Source organism: Plodia interpunctella, chromosome 12 (assembly GCF_027563975.2).
Source record: "Plodia interpunctella isolate USDA-ARS_2022_Savannah chromosome 12, ilPloInte3.2, whole genome shotgun sequence".
NCBI classification, from domain to species: domain Eukaryota; kingdom Metazoa; phylum Arthropoda; class Insecta; order Lepidoptera; family Pyralidae; genus Plodia; species Plodia interpunctella.
In genome coordinates, this window is record NC_071305.1 from 8,070,963 (window position 1) to 8,090,965 (window position 20,003).

At 34.0% G+C, this 20,003-nt stretch overlaps 3 protein-coding genes across 5 annotated transcripts in view; 2 read left to right on the forward strand and 1 right to left on the reverse strand.

Moving 5' to 3' along the window:
• LOC128674085 (general odorant-binding protein 72) overlaps positions 1-20,003 on the forward strand; it is an 85,302-nt gene that overhangs the window by 30,441 nt on the left and 34,858 nt on the right. The window contains exon 6 of one of the 2 annotated variants that reach the window (XM_053752399.2): positions 17,396-17,405. The exons of the other annotated variant lie outside the window; for it this stretch is intronic. The gene's annotated coding sequence lies outside the window, so the exon portion shown is untranslated. Of the gene's footprint in view, positions 1-17,395; positions 17,406-20,003 lie in introns of those variants that run through there. 2 annotated transcript variants of the gene reach the window in all.
• spri (sprint) overlaps positions 1,432-20,003 on the forward strand; it is a 212,301-nt gene continuing 193,729 nt past the window's right edge. Inside the window, exon 1 of one of the 2 annotated variants that reach the window (XM_053752375.1) lies at positions 1,432-1,655. The gene's annotated coding sequence lies outside the window, so the exon portion shown is untranslated. Of the gene's footprint in view, positions 1,656-14,590; positions 14,657-20,003 lie in introns of those variants that run through there. The other variant, XM_053752376.1, reaches the window with a different exon arrangement.
• Positions 1,763-11,316, reverse strand: LOC128674076 (uncharacterized). Its single transcript, XM_053752386.1, has 5 exons — positions 10,614-11,316; positions 9,773-9,862; positions 5,920-5,989; positions 4,179-4,426; positions 1,763-2,374 (listed from the first exon to the last, which is right to left on the reverse strand). Exons 1-5 carry the CDS (start codon positions 10,734-10,736, stop codon positions 1,871-1,873), a joined length of 1,035 nt encoding a protein of 344 aa, XP_053608361.1. The 5' UTR covers positions 10,737-11,316; the 3' UTR covers positions 1,763-1,870.

A 20,003-nucleotide genomic window follows, 5' to 3' on the forward strand; every position in this document is an offset into this window, starting at 1 on the left:
AGACCATTTAGTTAGTATCAAAATAGTGTAATAGATAGCCTAGCTCATATTCAAAGTATTATTCAAAATCAAAGAAAGCAGTTATTCAAAAAGTCAATTTTTGAATTAGGTATTTGAATTTTTCAAAAAGTTACTATGACCACTGCTAAGAGGAAATGCCGAAAGAAGGGCTTACCAACTGTTATGGATATTATTCTTAAATATCATACTCTAAGGGGCTTACCATAATTGTTTTTATATTTTTTTATAGTTGTACTAGTGGCCCGTCCCTGCTTCGCTCGGGTAAAAAAACCTGATAAATTATACATCTAAATCTTCCTCAGGAATCTGTGCAGTCGTTTTTAGTTTATTGTGAACAGACAGGCAGCCAGACAGACATGGCAGAGGATTTTATTTTATTTATTTATAATATGGTAAGGATAACAAAGTATATAAAGTCATGGAGAAAGTTTTCTAGATGAATCATAAAAAATTATGATGACCTTTCTGATTGATATTGTATGTAGATCGAAACTGATTTATTTTTCTAATCGACGACCCCGGTGGCGCAGTGGTAAAGTGCTTGCTTCTGAACCGAGAGGTCCCGGGTTCGATTCCCTGTCGGGTCATGACGGAAAATGATCTTTTTCTGATTGGTCCGCATCTTGGATGTTTATGTATGTATACGTACCTATTTGTTATAAAATATAGTTTCGTTGAGTTAGTATCCCATAACACAAGTCTTGAACTTACTTTGGGGTGAGCTCAATCTGTGTGATTTGTCCTAATATATTTAATTATTTATTTAATCTATTTACATTTTATTCTGTACTTATGTTTATGCTAATATTATTGTACAATTTCATTTATTCGTAGAATCAGGTAATATTCTTAACGCATATGTTGTTTATTTCCTATCAATATTTATACACGCGTTCTATTTATATAAATTAAAATGATATTATCAGCAGGTGTGTATTAACTTATTACGGTAAAATGACAGGTTGTGTCCAGTGTTTCGATTTTTTGCCGAAACAATTGAGCAGATGATAACGGCAGATGTTTGGACACCCTAATAACCTGACAGGTGTAATATTCAATGTACTCCGAGGGGTCAACCACTTAATTATGAAACTATGCACGTAACTCCATGGATGAAACCTTAAAACCTATGACTAATCCTACAAACATCTTGACGATATGAATGACAACCGAATTTTGTATTCATACAAACGTGTCACAGGCATAGATCAAAAGTTTGTAAGAAATGCACTCAATCACACTCTCACCTCACTCACACAAGCTCAACAAACACGCAGAGATGAATCAAGTTAGTGCGCATACGCCGATGCGTCCGTTGAACGCACACAAACAAAAAAACTCACCCGCATACGACTTCACTACAGTCGCTTCTGCGGAACACAGTTTAGTTCCAACTTCACTCCTTTCTGGAGCACCGTATGATCGGCAGTTTGATGACGTTTCGCTAACAATCGATAGTTAAGCGTTTGTTTTGTCAATATTACTGACTGTGTTCTAAACAGCTGAATGCGATGTGCTATACTGTGAATTTGTGAATGTTAATTTTGTGTTTAATTTGTTTTGTGTGTGTTTGTTTTGCTTTTGTAATTTAAGTTCATAAGTGTGGTTATGTTTTGCGTGTTTTTAAAAATTTGGTAAGTTTTATACGTAAACATTTATTTATTTATCTAACGTATTGTTTCATTTTGATAACACGAGCAAATCAAATTTCGATTCACGTTTTAAAATCAAAATTGGTATATGAAATTGAATAGTTAATTTATTTGTAAATAGACTAATTACCGAACGCACCAACAGTTTAGACAATTCATTCAACTTCAAAATATGCATTTATACGACTAATTCAAAGTTAGCTGTTAGTAAGTAGAGGAATAGCTATGTAATGTTTATCCTCATCCGATTCTGTTCTTGGAAGATCTGATTGATTGACATAAACAGGATTCGCTGACGGAGCTGAAGGTTTTCGAAATATCTTGCGTGTGTTAACATTTAACACTCTTGTTTCTCGATGTCGTTTTAAAATATCGCCTCTTTTTTCAACCTTTGTATTTCTTTTATAATTTTGCTTATCGTTGCGTGTGTCTATATCAACCGGTTTTGCTTCAAAATTATTTTCATCTTCAATTCTCTTTTCTGATTTCTCGTTGATTTTTCTTGCGATCACCATTGGATTTTTAGTCAACCATTTGTTAAGAGAGTATGAATCAATATCCACAGTTCCTTGCGTCTCCCGCTTTCGCCGTCCCGACACTACTCCCAATTGCAGGAGAACAGGATTTGTGACCAATGCGGCTGCTGCTCCCAATAAGGCAATACCAGCTATTGGCCACAGAACTGTTTTTGCTGCCAATGCCTGAAAAATAAAACGATTTTCAACGCATCGGTCAGTGACTCTGGATTCGCAAGTTGCATCTGAGGACCTGAATTTTAATTAGCTGTTAGTCAGCATCAAGTTGAAAAGTTTTAAGGTGAAATTACAATAATTTGTCATTTATTGGTAATAGGCAGGAATATAATTTATGTAATTCTTCAGAATTTGTATTAAAGCGGCAAAAATAAAAAGTCCTCAATATTTTTAAAAAATGCATTAAGTTAGGTACCTGCATGCAAATAAAGAAAAAAAAAACGCGGATGTAAAAGTAAATACAACCCATGTTTTATATTGATTTTTTCTATGATGTTTACAGGTCTCGAAAAATAAAGGTAAAATAGTGTTATCGATGGAAATGGAATGGAAACAATAATATATATTTTATACATATGTAAAGAAAATAAACATAATAACGTTTAACAGCATGCATCTGTTTTTACAAGCTATAAGTACGTTGTATTCAATTCATAAAAACTGATACTTTTTCCAACGTCAAGTGTTCTCCCAAGCCGTGTTCAAAGAATTCATTGAACTGAAATGATTCTCATCATCGAACAACCGATAACAAACGATAACTTCACATGGGATACAAAACAACAGCCAATCATTGCTGTACATTATAGGTACTTATCTCTTATTAACACACCTACTTAATTCATTAAGAGCCTTCACTTCGTTGTCTGAATATTTACTTATTTAGAAATGAAAGCAGCAAAAGTATGCAATCAAATCTTCTGTTTGGCATATTACCACTCAGTTGCGGCGTATTGTAGGGCGCAGTAGGGCCACAGCCTCATGGCCTGCGCCCTAGAAATTTATAGCGTTGCAGAAATATATGGGAGCAGCAAAACTCGCCCAGGGCATTGGTGGTGGTAAAACCGTCGCTGTCCTAACTACTGAATGAATCTTTCAAATTTCGATTGTATTTTAACCAGTTCCAATGCAGAAAACAACGCAAGAATTGTTATGGGTTTTTGTAAGGTTTCAATCAAGCTAAAGAATTGTAGGAATGAAATACCTTATCTGATATCGTTTAAACCTAATCATTATGCACTTAGGGCGGAGTAGGCGCAACTTAGGTAATGCATGGTTTCCTGTGCTTAAATAACGCCTAAACTAAAGCGTGGGACTGAAAGTGAACGGAGTTGGAAGTAACTATTATTATCTTGTTCCGTAGTCTTGAGTCTTGACATTGCTTTTATTGGCTGTTTTAGTGCAATTGTAGTTTAGATTCGAAAGGGAATTTTTAAATTACTTATTTTGAATATGAATGTTACTAGTCTTTTTATATATTGCACTACAATTCAACTCATAATGAGATAGCTTAGACGTGATATGTATGTAACGTGATATATATTTTTATGAAAAAATATTACGTATACCCTAAATCAGGTAAATTTGAAAAAGATTAATTTCACATTCTTTTTCTTCGTGTCGATTTTACTGATCGGACTATTTGGCCAGTAGTTGACCACGGTAAAGGTATTATATATGCCCTACATCAGGACTCTCAGTGTAAGTTTGGGCAGACCATACTGCAATCACATTAAACTGACCGGATATTCGAATCTATACATATTAAACACTAGAAGGAATCTAAACTTCAAAGGTTGAGTGGAAGAAATTGCTTTATTTGTGCCCTTAATGTTTTTTTCTTTAGATAATAAGTTGAGAGATTGAATTAATGGATGATTTATGAATAATTATAGCAGCACCTTTACACAAAATGACTTTTATTACACAAGAGTCACCGATAGCGTCGATGATATTTAATACACAAACTTACATGAGCCAGATGCTTGTGGTGATCGTGCCCGTGATCTCCGTGATACAGATGTGTCTCGTGATGATCATCATGATGATGACCGTGATGCCCATTGAGATGGTGATCATGCAGACCATGGCCATGTAGCCCATATCCCAGAAGCCCATAGCTGTGATCTAAGTGGTGATGGTCGTGGAGATGGGCGTCGTGGAGATGGTAATCTATCCCGTGGTCGTAGTGTTGGTTGTCATCGTAGTCTAGTCCGTAGGCTGAAAATTTTTGATTCAATCAATAATCATGTTTCAGAGTTCTTGTTCATAACTTGTTGAAATTTAAATTAAACTAAACTAATAAATTAAGGACGACAGAAGCTATGTAAAATTGATTGTTGATTTAAGAGATATAAACCACTAAAAAAATATTTAAAATCTTAGTTATGTCTGTAACTTGAGTCGTAGTATGTTTTAACAATTTAATCCACAGCTGATCTTATGTCAACAAAGCAAATAAAGATTTAAATTGCTCGAATGATTTCATATTGCACGATATAAATTTTTAGATTCCAATAAATCTAAGTCATGGTCACTGGTCTTAGATTTATAAAATTTCTTTACGGCGGCGATAGAAATCTTCTAGAAAATAAAAAGCATATTTGCATGAGTCGTGAATGCGAAGGCTTTCCTTTCTATTGCTTTGACAAACGACTTCAATTTTCGTGTTCAACAATCGAAACGCTAGACTGAGCAGAAATCCGCTGGTCTGAAATGCGACACCAGGTCATTCAACTTAACCTTCTAGGTCTTAAACTTAGTAAATGGTCACAATCAAATAACCCAGATGTAATTAGTGATTATTCACAGTATTATGGCAAATGCTCTCCTGGGAATCAAGTAAAGATAAATAATTTCATATTTACTCATGATAAAATGTCATTGTAACCATAGATGATGACCTATCTTCTTCGAAACTTGATATGCTATATTGTAGTTGACCGTGTAAGCACAGTCAACTGCAATATAGCAACTACAGGACAAGCGATAGCTTGCACATGCAATGCTACTTCTATGCGGAGTTGAAACGGTCGATATGCTGTTCACTATACTTATCCCAAATCACATCATTGCAATGTTTTTTTTTCAAGTATTTATACATTTAATCCAACTTTGATCTTAAAAATCAGATGAACTTCATTAAATGAAATGTTACATTAACATACAGTCCTGCATGTAAAACAGCTCAATCGGAAATTTCACGTAAGTAGACTTGCATTAATTACAGACCAGTCAAATAGCTAGCTAAAACCTAAAAAGAAACTCAATTTCTGTAATAGAAGTATCAAAAATTCTTGTCACCACTCTTGTCCCTTCTTAATAATATATTAGCTGTCCCCCAAACCATAAAACACCCTAGTAAGTATAGGGGTGTAACCATGAATATATTAGTATTTGCTTTGGGCAATATTTGTGAGAAATTTGTCAGGCAAAGTGGATGAAGTCGTGACATGACATTGACAGGACTAGGACCATGTTCTGGTGTAAATCGTATCGATTTTTGAGACAGTTTAACATGGCAATTTAGTATTTTATTTTGTGTAATAAAACATTATTAGATAAAACAAATAATTATTTCATATAAACAAAAATAAAATAATAACTGTTACAAATATGTCTCTGCCCCGATGGGCACTAGGTGCATTCAAAATTAATTTAGCTTCGCTTAATAAGAGTTATTGTAACTAAAGAAAATAAGAATGAAATCTTACCATTATGCTCATGATGCAGTAGCCCTCGGCTTTGATGTGCACTCGAAGAAAGGGTATTGTCCGGTATTTCCTAAAAGTTTTACAGATAAAGTTGATCATAACTTAAAAATGCAAAAGTAATGGAGGCGTTTAGCAGTAGCTTCTTCACGCAGTTTTTTATGGATCTCGATATTGACACGTTTCGCAATGACACGCGGTAAAATGAATAAACAAATAAATTAGTGTGAAGTAAAATATATGACAGCCCATAGGTTTTTTAAATTCTTATTATTTGTAAGTGCTATTTCTTTTAACCCATTTAGTAAACTTAACACAAAACTTGTACATAGCACGAAATCAATTTCTGTTTCGAGCAAAATTCGACGATATTGGTCTAATTGTTTCCATAAATATGTCAAGAGTAAAGTGTAATCTCTCGCCTCGAAGCAATTTCTGGCTTCGAGTGCAGACTTCAGAAATAGTCTGGGTTTCAGACAATTGTATTTGAAAGGTGCAAAGAATTGGCTACATTCTTCTGCATTTTCCTCACTGCTAGGTGTTTTGAGTGTTCAACGATGTAATCTTGAAAAGAAACAGGCTATTTTTGTGCATCATGATTATCTTTGGATAAATTAATTTTACTATAATATCTTGGGTATATAATATCCTATATACTCATATATTATGAACTTGTTTCACTAGAGATTTTACCTAACTTCTTATAGGTAAGCAAATACGTTTATTTGTGTTTTTTAGGATCATCAAATGTCTTACATTCAACGTTATTTATTCTCTATAAAATACTCTATAAATCACTCATTTCCACAATTGCACGATTGCAGTATATATTCCTATTGTTTCAACAGAATAATATCTTTATTCGATTCAAATAAAACGACAGAAGTTTGGTCTAGATTGTTCAAATATTTTTTTTCTATTTCAATAGTGTTTGGATTAAAATTCCTTATTGTTGGTTTTGATTTATTATGAAGCTAACTGCGTGTGTGCGAATCATTGCATGTGAGGTGATAGTGGATCAAATTGTGGTGACAAATATTTGTACGTTTGCGGTTCTGAGTGTGTTGCGCTCGGTTCTATGTTTCTATTAGTGTTTTTCATTTACACTGTATGTGTTATTTTATCTAAAACTTGTTTAGCTTGAGTGAATACATTACATTTACTATTCAAATGTTTGTGAGTGCTGTGTGAGTGTGAGTTTGTAGACTAGGTTTGCCCGCGGCTTCGCAAGCGTGAATTTCAGTTCCTAAAAGGAATCGAAGTAAAATTTCAGTTATTCTTTTATCGCGTATTCTAAGACTGGTAAAATTTATTTCAAATATTAGTATATTCGTAGAAATCCAACGTAATTGCCAGGATGACGTATCAGTATAAGAGGGTAAGAGGTACATGTGTTTGTTTGTAAACTCTTTATTGCATAAAACATACAGAGAAAGCAGAAATAAAAAAGAGACGCGTACAAAGCCGTACTTATCCCAGGAAGGGATTACGTTATTGGGTTAATGATCTGTCCATACCAAAGATTCCTTTCTTATCTTAGCTAGTTGCCTTATCGCTTTTTTAGTTGGAAATACAATCTCCAAGAAATCATAAAGTTCAAATTTTGAGGTGCTGATGAATTGAATTATTATCTATACTAATATTATAAAGAGGTATGTAAGTGTTTGTGAGTTTGTTTGTCTGAGCCGAGTAATCTCCGAAACTACCGAATCGATTTAAAAAATTCTTTCACAATTAGTAAGGTACATTATCCAAAATAGCTATAGGTTATATTTAAAATTTTTAAAATTCCCACGGGAGCAAAGCCCCGGACAACATGTAGTTTCTTATAAAATTGTAAGATTTAGAAATAGGTAAACTTTCGTATTAGAAATTTTGCATTCGATTACGGAGAGGATTATAGGGGACATAATATGAGCATATTTCATTGTAAGTGTTACAAAATTACGAACCCCATTAAAAATATCAGTTAGCAATCAGCAAATTACGCCAATTACAATCTGTCGGATAAGACTGGGAATGCGATTTTATCTGACGTTTAACCTGGTATGATATTCTGCTAACCACTGCTGTTAAGGAGAAGTTTTCATTTTATACTTAGTTTCCTTTAGTGTTAAGTAGTTTATTACCAGCATTTCCCCGCAACTTCGCCCGCGTTTATTTCTTATAACTTATTTTTGTTAATATCTCGGATTTCTAAGCAACGAAATTATATAAGATTTTAAGTTAGACCATCGGCAATACAACTTTGGAAACAGCATTAAATTCGATCTAGTAACTTTCGCGTGATACGTGTACAAATACACAGAGTGACAGTGTAACGCAACGCTTTAGTCATGTCGCGTGCGCGCTGACATGGTTTTTATTTCTTTCAGTCTAAATTCAAAATTTTAAATTATTGTTCCACTTGATATTTTGAAATCACATTTTGACTCATTCATTACCATAACGATATCGGCACGTACCACAGTACGGTATAATAATAATAAATTATATATATAATAAAATATCTTAAATTATTTATAGACCCTTGAATTTTACTTATTAATTATATTATTATACAACTGTCTGCCTTTGCCTATCAACCCTACCTGAGATTACCCTACCACCTAACAACAGTAAGACGTCAGATAGAAATTCTGAAAAAAAATGTATTGGCTTCTATTAGTCCCATAAAGATACCCCATTTTTATTTTTCTTTCATATCTCCTATGTACAGATATAGCCCACTCACAGTTATATAACAAATTTTGACATAAGCTTTGATTGTCGTCAGAGAGATTGCATTCAACGCGTGACAACAATGTGCGTGCAGTAAACCGTTGAGGAGATCCTACATTGCGAGCCGATATTGACTGCGCCATCTGATCAAACTTGTCATAATTATGCATAATAGGTAACTGAAGCAACGTGGACAATATCTACTTTGTAGCAGCGGACGTAGGCGAAATAGAACTTGCAAAATATGATTACAGTCAGACGGTGCAGGTAAAACTAAATAAAACCTTGGCAAAAATACCTGTTACATTATAAATATCACCACTGCCCCTTAACAATCACGAAGCGGGAACAGCATACCTAGCGATCGTTTCCCGTGACGGCGACCTCGTATACCTGTTACTAATGTTACTCATGTTCTTGGTAACAATGAGTAACGCTTCTCATACGAAGAAGTAATTTCTTTTCGGCCAGTATTTGATTGGCGGGTTCCGGAGGTCGAATAGTTGGGTTCTTTTTTCAAAAAAACGTTTATTATTTTATTGATAGACATATTTTTATTCGAACTGATGAATTGAGAGTATAATTGAATTCATGAGACAAATATTTCTGTTAAATTAATTATGATATATTATTATTATAAATTCAGATCTATTTAAAAAAATACCTATCTCTAACAAATAGTATGTAGATCAAACAAACACGTTCTTAAAATGAAATCAAAATACATTTTTATATAAAATTGATTCTAAAAGAGCAATGAATTTTAAAACAAAGAATTAAAAAAAAAACTATATTGTCGTATCGAACGTTAGTCACATCCGTTGATATAGTTATGTGCCACTAACTATATGATATGTATAATATCACTAATATGATAAAATGTTTATTATTTCCTTCATCAACTCGAATATTGATGTATTCTATTTATATATGTATAGACATGTGCCTGCTTATAGTTTCATTATAAATTCGTCTTATTTTGCCTTTTGCCCTTTTTGTAACTGTGTCTTTTCCTCCTGGTTGGCTGGAATAGATCCCTTCATGGGATAAGTCCGCCGTGGCTATCACTTTTTCTGTGGCTTTGTATTTTCAGTTAATTATATCGAACAAACAAACATACAAAAGGATAACTTACTTTGAATTTGATAGGAGTCCGGACGGGAGCGAAATTGGCGTACCTCTCAAATTCCTCTTTCTGCAGCGTTCGGACCGCGCCCGTCGAAGTCTGTACAAATGTACAATCAATATAATAGTTTTACTGCTGTGTCGTCAGTAGGACTGAAGTTCTGAAACTTACTATGAATTCCGCTATGAATTCCGCGAATAGCTTGATATCTACCCGAATTCTTTACAAATTACCCTCTCTCATCTCCGCATTTCGATCGGGGCCGTGACACCTCGAAGACCGAGGACGGCGTCTCGAAAATTACCTCCATCGGAATGCTGTTGTTGCCTATCACCTGCCCTAGGCTATGGGACATACACTGGAGGATATGAAGTGTCCCAATCTAGGGCGGAAGCACACGCCACGAAAATGTAAATTCCCCTCAATTATTGCGGCATAAAGTTAAATGCTGGGTAACTTGACACGAGATCAACTGTTTAATATTATGCATTGTACTTAGTTTTTAATTTGTTACATTAGATTTTTCAGACAACATGTTTTAACACAACGATTAATTAAACATTTGAGCGGTGGTGGTGTAATGGTTAAGACCGGCCTGTGGATCGAAAGGGCCTAGGTTCGAAATCTATTCATGCCACATGAGTTTGTGTACCAGTCTGACTCATGTATAGTAGTTTTCAGAGACCACCACTTGCTTCCGGTGAAGGAAAATATTGTGAAGAAACCTGAACACTGTTTGATTATTAACTTGTGTTCTTGCTAACACTAGTGTCAGATTTTATTCAAATTGCCCAAAGGCATATGATATGACTGCTCAAGAAATAAGAGATTCTCAATGTCTTGAACTTACAATATTATCCTCGGGCGCAGAAAACTCTCTAAGACTCGTGTTGAAATTATTCATCACTGGATTACATACAACTTGACTTATCACCACACACAAAACTCCATACGTATTCATAAAAACGCACATTATTTATTTATTAAAAAAAAAAATGATATAAAACATTGTACGGCCACCATAACAGTTGTTGTGTCAATGGCGCTGGTTGCGCGTAGGGTGTTTTATAAAAGGTCTGAAACAGGGCAGGATTCGCTGACAATTTGATAGAAAACAATAGCCAAGATGCTGTTACACCTTGTTGACTTCGTTGCGAAGTCGTTTCACTCACTTTGCTTGCAATTCTGTTGTGGGGGAAGATGAGGTAAAAGACCGCTGGGCAACAGGTTTTGATTTTTTCCACAAAATAGAGACAACAAAGTGGTACTCTAAAATATCTGACACAAGTAAATGAAACTGCTAAACTTTGCCATTTGGTTATTTGTTTGCGGAAACTGCTGAAGAAGTCTAGACTTCTTAATTGATGTTGAAAACACTTGCGTGCTGCTTGGGCTTCTTCTTCTTCAGCTGCAAAGTCCCGCCGTTTTCTTGTCCCTCTCACTCTTTTTCTCATCATCGCGTGCGGACCCGGTTTCATTATCAGCTATGATAACTAAAGTCTTTTAAAGTTTAAAGAAAATGTTGTTAAAAAAAATTAAAGTTAATCTTTAAATTTTGAACATTGTCCAAAATAAATCAATAGTCCAATTTATTTTTTTTAAGTTTTACATACTTCCAAATATTGGATGAAGTAATAATCCGTTTTCATCATGAACCAAATCCAATGATTTCATTTTGAACTAAACACTAAACTTGAATATATTCACTCCACGCTAGATTTTACGAATGTACCCTGAAAACCAATAACTCAAAACTATGCGAATATAACCAAGAGCAAAATCTTGTCATAAAAAGAGCGCTCCCGGTTGCGGTCATCGATTAAGAATTTTTCCGCCTTACAATTGATTCATCTTATTTAGTTGTAGTAAAAAATGACAGTTACCGTATTTTTTCGGTCGCGCCTCGGTGTGGCATCTGTAATTGTGTTTGTTGCTTTTGTTAGCCATGTTTTGTGGCGAGCGAGCAGTACAAATTGCTCATTGTGGTCGTAATATTGAATTAGTGTAGTCACGGTATATAGAGTATACGCGTAATGTTGTTAGGAGAACTTATAAGTTCTCCTAAGTTTTATCCTATTGGATAAAATTAAAAATATTATGACTGGAAGATATCCCTTCGTGGGATGAGTCGACCATTTTATATTTACGTTCTTGTTATGTATGTTATTTTCACATGTGTTCTTTGTACAAACAAACAAACAATATTAAGGGCCCGTTTCACCTCTTAACATGTCGAACAGATAACGCTAAAGTGTGTTTCACAAGTGTTAGAAAGGGGTAACTGGTAAATAACTTCAGGCATATTTTTATTTAGATTAATTATCTGAATAATAAGAAAAAATACTCGGAGAAAATTATATTGTGATGATTTTATCATAAAATTTTAATATTTTCCTTAGGTACCTATTCGTCTTTATTTAAACAACTTTCATAGTATCTATATAAATTTCTACAATATATTGTCTAACACATGTCTAACAGGTATGTAACTTATGCAACTCAAAACATGAGAAAAAAAAAATTAAGCCCCAAAAAAGTCATGAAACATATGAACATAAGGAATGTCACTCATATTACAAACTGCACCGTGTTAGAAAGCATTGCATTTCCGCATACGCAATGCATTTTATGTTTACCTTACCGTAAACGAACACTGTAGCTGATTCTACACTTAACGACACAGGAAATTAGGTTTATTTCCCACTGGATGCGTTGCAGAGATTAATTGTCATACGTTATGCAGCTGTAATATGTAATTAGGCACGTATGTATGCAATTTGCGAGTTAGAGCTAGATTACACGTTAAATATAGGTACTTACCTATATAAATTATATATATATATATATATATATATATAGTAAATTACTTAATTTACTTGCCAATATATGTGACACCACAATTAGAAAAAAGTAGTAAAGAAATAAAGGCTACCTTTCGTCTCGAAAAAATACTGTTCCAGTAGAAAAAACTCAAAATGAATTCAACTCACAAAGTGGGAAAAACTAGTTCTTAATATTAGTATGTTATTTACAAAACATAAGATAAGAAATTATATTATATCAAGTCAAAAAAGCTCGACATTTCGTAAAACCCTTTATGTGTTTTAGTTACACCAATAATAACTCGTGTCACTTAAAAATTGTAACGTAATGAAAGTCTTGCGTGATCACACATTTGTAGAACAAAAAGAAAGACGCTTCGTCTTCTTTGTCATCAGATTCCTTTAGATTGCTTATCCGTGTAGTTTTTCCTATCACATATGCCAAGAAACACAGCGAGCAACGCAGTGAACTACTTGAGTAGATAATTTTGAAAACCTACGAGATCTCCTAAGATATCCTAGATTTTACGGGTCAAAGTTTCTAAAAAATGTTACATTGGGTGATCCAGATCGCAACCCAGATCTTAATATATTTTATTTTTGACAGATAAAAATAGGAATAATGTAAATTTAACAACCAAAATGTTAAAATTGTGTTGCACTGTGACGCAATGGCGTCTCAACTTTGCATCTTTAAAGCATCTACTCTCGTAGGTACCGAGGTACCCATTAGAGTACGAAACCAACCGGGCGATACGTTTTATTAGTTTTAAATTATTTATTTCACCGCAACAGATTTACAGCACCCACCGCGATACATCAAGCCCCCCATTCGATAAAAATTGCTAGGAACACGGATAGAAATGTTTGACACTAGATGTGACATACACATTCTTCTTCTTTGTGCTATGGCTTCAACGTTCGTCAAAGCGATTTGCTGACGTCAAAGTTGAGAATCAGTAGCAGCCAAAAGGAAATAATTATTCTTCTTTTAATCGTACGGCGTTAGGTTGTTTAAAGTCTCCTAATGACATCTGACATGAGAATGACTACCACAATTTCGGACTAAAATAACTTAAATGTCTTCCTATGACTTTTCAGGATATCCCGTGCGTAAAAAAATCTACAAAAATTTATATTGTACTTTTTTCTGCTTCGAATATGTTTTCAATACCCAAGTGGTTGATTTAGATTTGCGGATACTTAAAGAAAATTTTTACGAGATTTTATATATTGTTAGTTCTAAGGGAAACAGCAGCAGGATTTATCGATAGATAGAAGATAAACTAATTCGTATAAAATAAAATAAATAAATAAGTATCATAATCCATATCTATTTATAAAAAAATACTGAAAAATACTGAAAAATTAAAGCATTAAATTTCTAATAAAACTAAAGTAAATGGCAATAATTAAAAAAAAACAAATATAATTTACCTATTCTGCTTCTCGTTAAAATGTTAATTTATTCAACCAATTAATTAGAATTTCAACGGAAACCTACATTTTATCAGTTTTAATCGTCTCGTAGGCATATACTAGTTTCGAAAACAAGTTGAGATATTATTAAACAGACTAGCATTCTTGCATGAGTCACTCGGCAGTCGTTCTGCTTTTCAAATTTATCCAACTTAGATAACTTCATCTGAATTCTGTTTCAACTTAGTCTTAGACAAACGAGTAAACCTATTTTTCACTCCTAATTAAATAATATTCAAAATTTATGACACTCGAAAATACAACTGTTAATAAAATATACAAAAAGACAAAAAATAGAGAAAAAGAAAAAAAAACTTTGGATTAACACTTGACAATATTACTTGCAAATGTCAAAATTACATTATGAGTTATGAACTTCCATACTTTGTGTACCATCGTCAACTACTGTCGTCCTTGCTGCCGACAAAAATATGAACCATACAACAGTATAACTAATTTGAAACTTTCGCGTTTGATTATTTATTGCTTTTGGCGGTAGAAGAATATTCTGCCGCGCAGTCGTCCGCTGTGTCAGTCGCGCGGTGACCACAGGGTCGTTGTAACACGATCCGAAACGTCCGGAGTATAAAAGGTACGTGCGCGTTGAATACTTAATATAATTGGCTCCTTTTATCACCAAAAATAAAGGAATTTAATTTGAACTGACGTGTTAGGTATATCAAGTTTAAAGGTTTTGCAAATTCACAATCGAAAAATTTTGATAGATTAGGAAGCGTTGTATTGACGTTTTTCGATTGGACTTGTTTTTGCAAGTACGGATACTGCCAGTATTCTATGTCAAACATTAAAAAAAATCGAAAAATGTTGATGAAATGTATACCTTGATTGCATCGAAATTGAACCCCAGAGCGTATAAAAACTAAACTTGTATAATCCGTTCGGTAAGTCTTCTTTTGAAAATTGTTTCAATTTGTGGTCGCCAGTGCCATTATCAGAATAATTTGTAATAAACTCTATTCCAGAATCAAACACATCTAGAATGTTTAAACCCGCGCCAACCCCTCCGGCGCGGGCCATCGGCAGGTATCGCCCCCTTTTATTTTACGATGTTAAATTCTTCAAGAGGTTCATAGGCGAAAAAACTGCTGGATGCTCCTCAATGGCGCTCCAGAGTAATGGAAATTGCGGGGTTCTGAAACGGTGCGATTAATGGCTCATGCGGCATTTTAGTGCCTTTTTTTAGGTTGTTTTGGTCATCGGGAATAGATTAGATGGACTAGGATGGGAGAAAAGTAGCGTATTGTTAAAAAGTTAGAAGTTTTCTGCAGGTATTATTTTTGCTTTGTCAACGTATTTGATGGAAGTTTGTAACATAATTAAATATTTCTATTAATGAAATTATAATTCATAATCATTTTGTTTTAGAAAATGAAGTAAACAAGAGTGAATATTATATGAAATTATTTTCATCTTTTTTTCTGATGCCTTTTTTATGCATTACGCATTGGAATATGCTGAATCTCCATAACGATCGCGATTCAGCATATTACAATTATCATTATACGGTACAATATCCTATGATATTGTGGTATCTTCATATGATATGTCCATACCAGCGGAGTCGCGCTTCTTTAAGATTTTCAGGTATTATGGTATTACTATCAACAAAGGAAGAAATATGTAAAGTTTGACGGTATAATTTTCATCATCCATACTAACATTATAAAGAGAAGATATTTGTATTTTTGTTTTTTTTGGTCGTCATGACTAAACTCAAAAACTACTGGGCCGATTTTGATGGAATTTGGCATTGACATAGACGAAACCTTCAAGAGTGAGAAAGGCTACTTTTTATTATAGTTTTACCCGAGCGAAGCCGGGGCGGGCCGCTAGTCTTTAATAAATACGCTCGGAAAACCATTACATACATTACATACATCTTAGAGTTAGAAGTAATCCCACTTACCATAACTCTCGCTCATGACATCGGATAGAATCTTTTGACGTGAATCCTCCTACATCCCAGACTGCAATATGTGAGTGACGTCTGATGAAAAATGTGGTAATACCGTCGAAAGGGGAACATTAGCGCATCTGAATATGCAGGGGTGAAATATGCCGCGTGCGGGATTTTAAAATAGATGGTGGAGCGTCGCTGTTAGTTGTCGTTTTGGGAATTACAATTTTTGTAATTTTAATAGTAACTTCTATATTATATTCTCCCCAGATCTTTGGATATACAAATCTAAACGAGTCTATCTAGTGTAGTAGATCTGGGAAGATCTTTGGATATATAAACGAGGCGTTTAAATATTTTAGTCCAATATTCTGATAAAATTGAAGTATTTTTGTAAAAGCTCATTTAGGAAATGATGTTGATAAAATTATTCATCAGAGTCAGAGCATCTATTTTGCTACTTCTATGGATATATTCCTTTATGATCAAATCACCAACGAGTCTAATTTGCTCTGTTCCATTTTTGTTTCTACCTTTTCTTTCACTTTATAGCCGCAATGGATTATTTTCACTGAATTTACATATTTCAGTGTTATTCAGCTCGTCTGACGATTTGCCTCGACTCGAGCCCTAGGTAGTAAGTACATAAATTGTTCATTATTTTTAGTTACTTTTAGTATTCGAAGCCATTTTTTTAAAGTAACTTTTAGTGACTTACTGTCGAATCGAGAATCCCAACGAAATGAACCGTCTACAACAATCTCACACCACACTGGCAATCTCAAATACATCACGGCTTCCAATACACCTCTGAAGACGAATTTAAACTGAACAAAAATAAAAATCACCTTCCCATCTAACGGGTAGCAAGACCTAATCGAATTCCTGTTGGATCCATCGATCACAGAATCGAATCAAAGATATCGGATGCAGGCGCCGTCATCGAGTCAAGCCAGCTCGGTTTAGGGTTGAAATTTCTATGAGAAACTAAAAATATAATGTTTGTGTCTAGTTTCTTCAGTACGTAACTTATTCATTTGAATTGCAATCTTTTAAATAATAATTTTGAATGCGAAAGTTGGTTGCTTATTCATATTTCATTTATTGATGGATTAAGAAATTAATTGATTGATAGAATTAGATGGATTAGGTGCGTAGGTGGGATGATCGCATAGATATAAAAGTTTATTATGTTATATATATATATATATATATATATATATATATAATAAGATATGTGTTTTTTTTTTACAGCTAAAAGCATTTATTATTATCACGTAGACGATCACGTCTGTACACGTGTGGACATATAATATTTATTCCGAAATATATCCACAGACACCAAAATGCTAAAGTTACTGATTACAGTCATTTAAAAATATGTATATAATATACATTTTCTTTTAATTTCGAAATACCACTTAGCAATAGCACAGATTATTATTATAATACTTATATTCTAATAAAAACAGTCTTGTATGCTTTATTCATATTAAAATAATAGTGTATTGCTAAGTGTTACTTCGAAATCAAATGAAAATGTATATGTACAGAGGTATTTTATAAATTAAAATAAAGATTGGCAACCCTGACTCGGTGCCAGATTAGGGAATGATTTGTGATAAACATTAGCTGGGTATTTTAAAACTGTTTATTGTAAGTTAATGGGACGTTGATAGTTTTATATAAATATACCTACTGATGTCTGATATTAGGGCTGAATAAATAACAAATGGTTTGTATACACTAAAAAATATTTAAATTTATTTTGGCGAAGCATGTGACGAATATTTACCTTTGTTTTTGACGAAGTTTATTGCGGATTTTCCTTTCTCTTATAGCCTGTTTCATGTATCCCACTGCTGGGCAAAGGTCTCCCCTTTTATCTTCCATTGGTTTCAGTCTTTTTTGTGTATTTCTTATAGTATCTGTATTTGTAGTAAAACATCTGAACTAGGTAATCACTTTTAAAAAACAATCAATCCAACAATCAAGGATAAACGAGATTTAGTTAATATATTTAGTTATTTTTTTATGTCAAATACCTATATTATTACGTTTATAGGTTTAAATAGAATAAAATAATTTGATTTTCTCTTCCAAATACTAGGACTGGGGATCAATACGTGGACATTTTTTCCCTAGTTATTTATTACCTACTGGCCAAAAAACTTCCTAATTACTTCCACGAGACTAAGGACAGGATGATCAGGTAGTTTTAAGGCATTTGCCAAGGAATGGAGGGAAAATACCAAATACTAATTTACTGACTACAATATTTAGATACAACAACTTATATTATCCGTGTTTTTTGAGCAAAGAGCATCTTTAAAAAAATCACCACCCCCCATAACAAATTGCACAGCATTCGGCGCCAGGTGATACAGGGTGCGCCTCATTAACCGACCGTAGTCCTCTCGTTTGTCAACATCCCCCTGTAGAATTACGCTTTTTTTATTAACGCCAATTTCTCGGCCGTAACGAGTGTAATTTTTTTGAGGCTGTCTTCAGGATTCGGGTGGGATTCGCTGAGTAAGCAGACACAATGCATTATTTACTTTGTGTATACTATGTTGTTTTGTGAGCAGAATAAATAATGTGCAATACATATGAATTTGGGAAATCTTCAATAAGATCCCCTAAAACTTATTGTTGATACCCTAAAAGATCAACTGTCTAATAATTATGTCTAATATAACTTTTTCCCAGTCTACCGTAACTGAAAGAAAGGGTATGTGATAGAAAAGATATAAAAAAAGGTTGCGTAACCGATAAACTGATGGGGGAATCAAACGAAACTTAACTCTCTTCTAGAATATATTAATTTTCTACATAACTGTATACATATTTTCAAGTTAACATCACTCCGATATGTAGGTAAATTGGAGCACCTTTTTGTATGAAATGGGGGGTTAAAATAAATTCACGATAAACCATGAAAACCCATAATAAACAGTACACAACCGAAATCATACAGAGAGCAACAAAGGCAGCCGAGTACACAGATGTCTAACTCTGCGGACACCGCAAGTGCATCGAAGAAATGTGGATTAACGCATGTGGATATTACCGTTCGTAGATTTATCCTCTAAGACAATAGTCTTAGAGGAACAAAGAAAATTTCAACTATTTTTCGAATTCTGACAATAGTCAGAATTCGAAAAATAGTTGAAATTTTCTTTGTAGCTTAATGAAATTTGACTGTTTCTAATAGTGCGGTCATTTAGATGGGATTTTTGGTACTCTGTTAGAATATAATCTGGAATAACACATGGTGTACTTTTTATCCCGAAATTCCCACGGGAGCACCGGGCGCAGCTAGCACAGCATTGATATAAAAAAATCGTATCACAGTGTTAGTTGCGATCCTACTCCGAAACGGCTTGACCGACAGTGATGAAATTTTATTTGTATATTCAGTATCGGTCAGGTCTGAGAACATGGTGTTATCTATTGTTTATACCTACCACCCGAGCGAAGCCGGGATGGGCCGCTACTAGCTATATAGAACAGGTGATCGATGATTGCGATATCTGTTTAGTTATGTGTCTATGCCTGAACGTGCGTGCTCCATTGGACGGACTTAAGGGATTATTAGACCGTGCCGATGTCATTTGGACCCGCGGTTTATTTCACCCTTCCGATATGCCTATTTCGATGCAGGTACGGGATTATGCTAAAGATTCGGCATATTTTTCTGGCTGTGGGATTGAGTTTTGATGGTATGGGTGTTGTTTCCCTCTCTTTCATCAGAAGAGTATAGAATACGTCGAATTGGGAATAATGTTGAAATGTTCGACTTTGTTTTTTTGTATCGTCTTTTGTTGTTTTTTCTATTTGGTGCAATATAAGCTGTAAATATTGTGTGTATATAATATTAGCTGTAATAAGTACTTATTACAGCTAATATTATATACACAAATTAACTCATGTGAATACTTTAAAATTTCTGATATCAAGAATTTTCGTAACATTCGGCCAAATTGACCTCAAAAACTATAAAACCAAAAAGCACTTAATA

Excerpts from the sequence above, each read along its gene's own strand:
- LOC128674076 (XM_053752386.1), bottom strand. The coding sequence starts at position 10,736 with ATGTGCGTTTTTATGAATACGTATGGAGTTTTGTGTGTGGTGATAAGT. Across the intron at positions 4,427-5,919 it reads ACTGCATCATGAGCATAATG|CCTACGGACTAGACTACGAT; the intron begins GTAAGATTTCAT and ends AAAAATTTTCAG. Across the intron at positions 2,375-4,178 it reads ACCACAAGCATCTGGCTCAT|GCATTGGCAGCAAAAACAGT; the intron begins GTAAGTTTGTGT and ends TTTATTTTTCAG.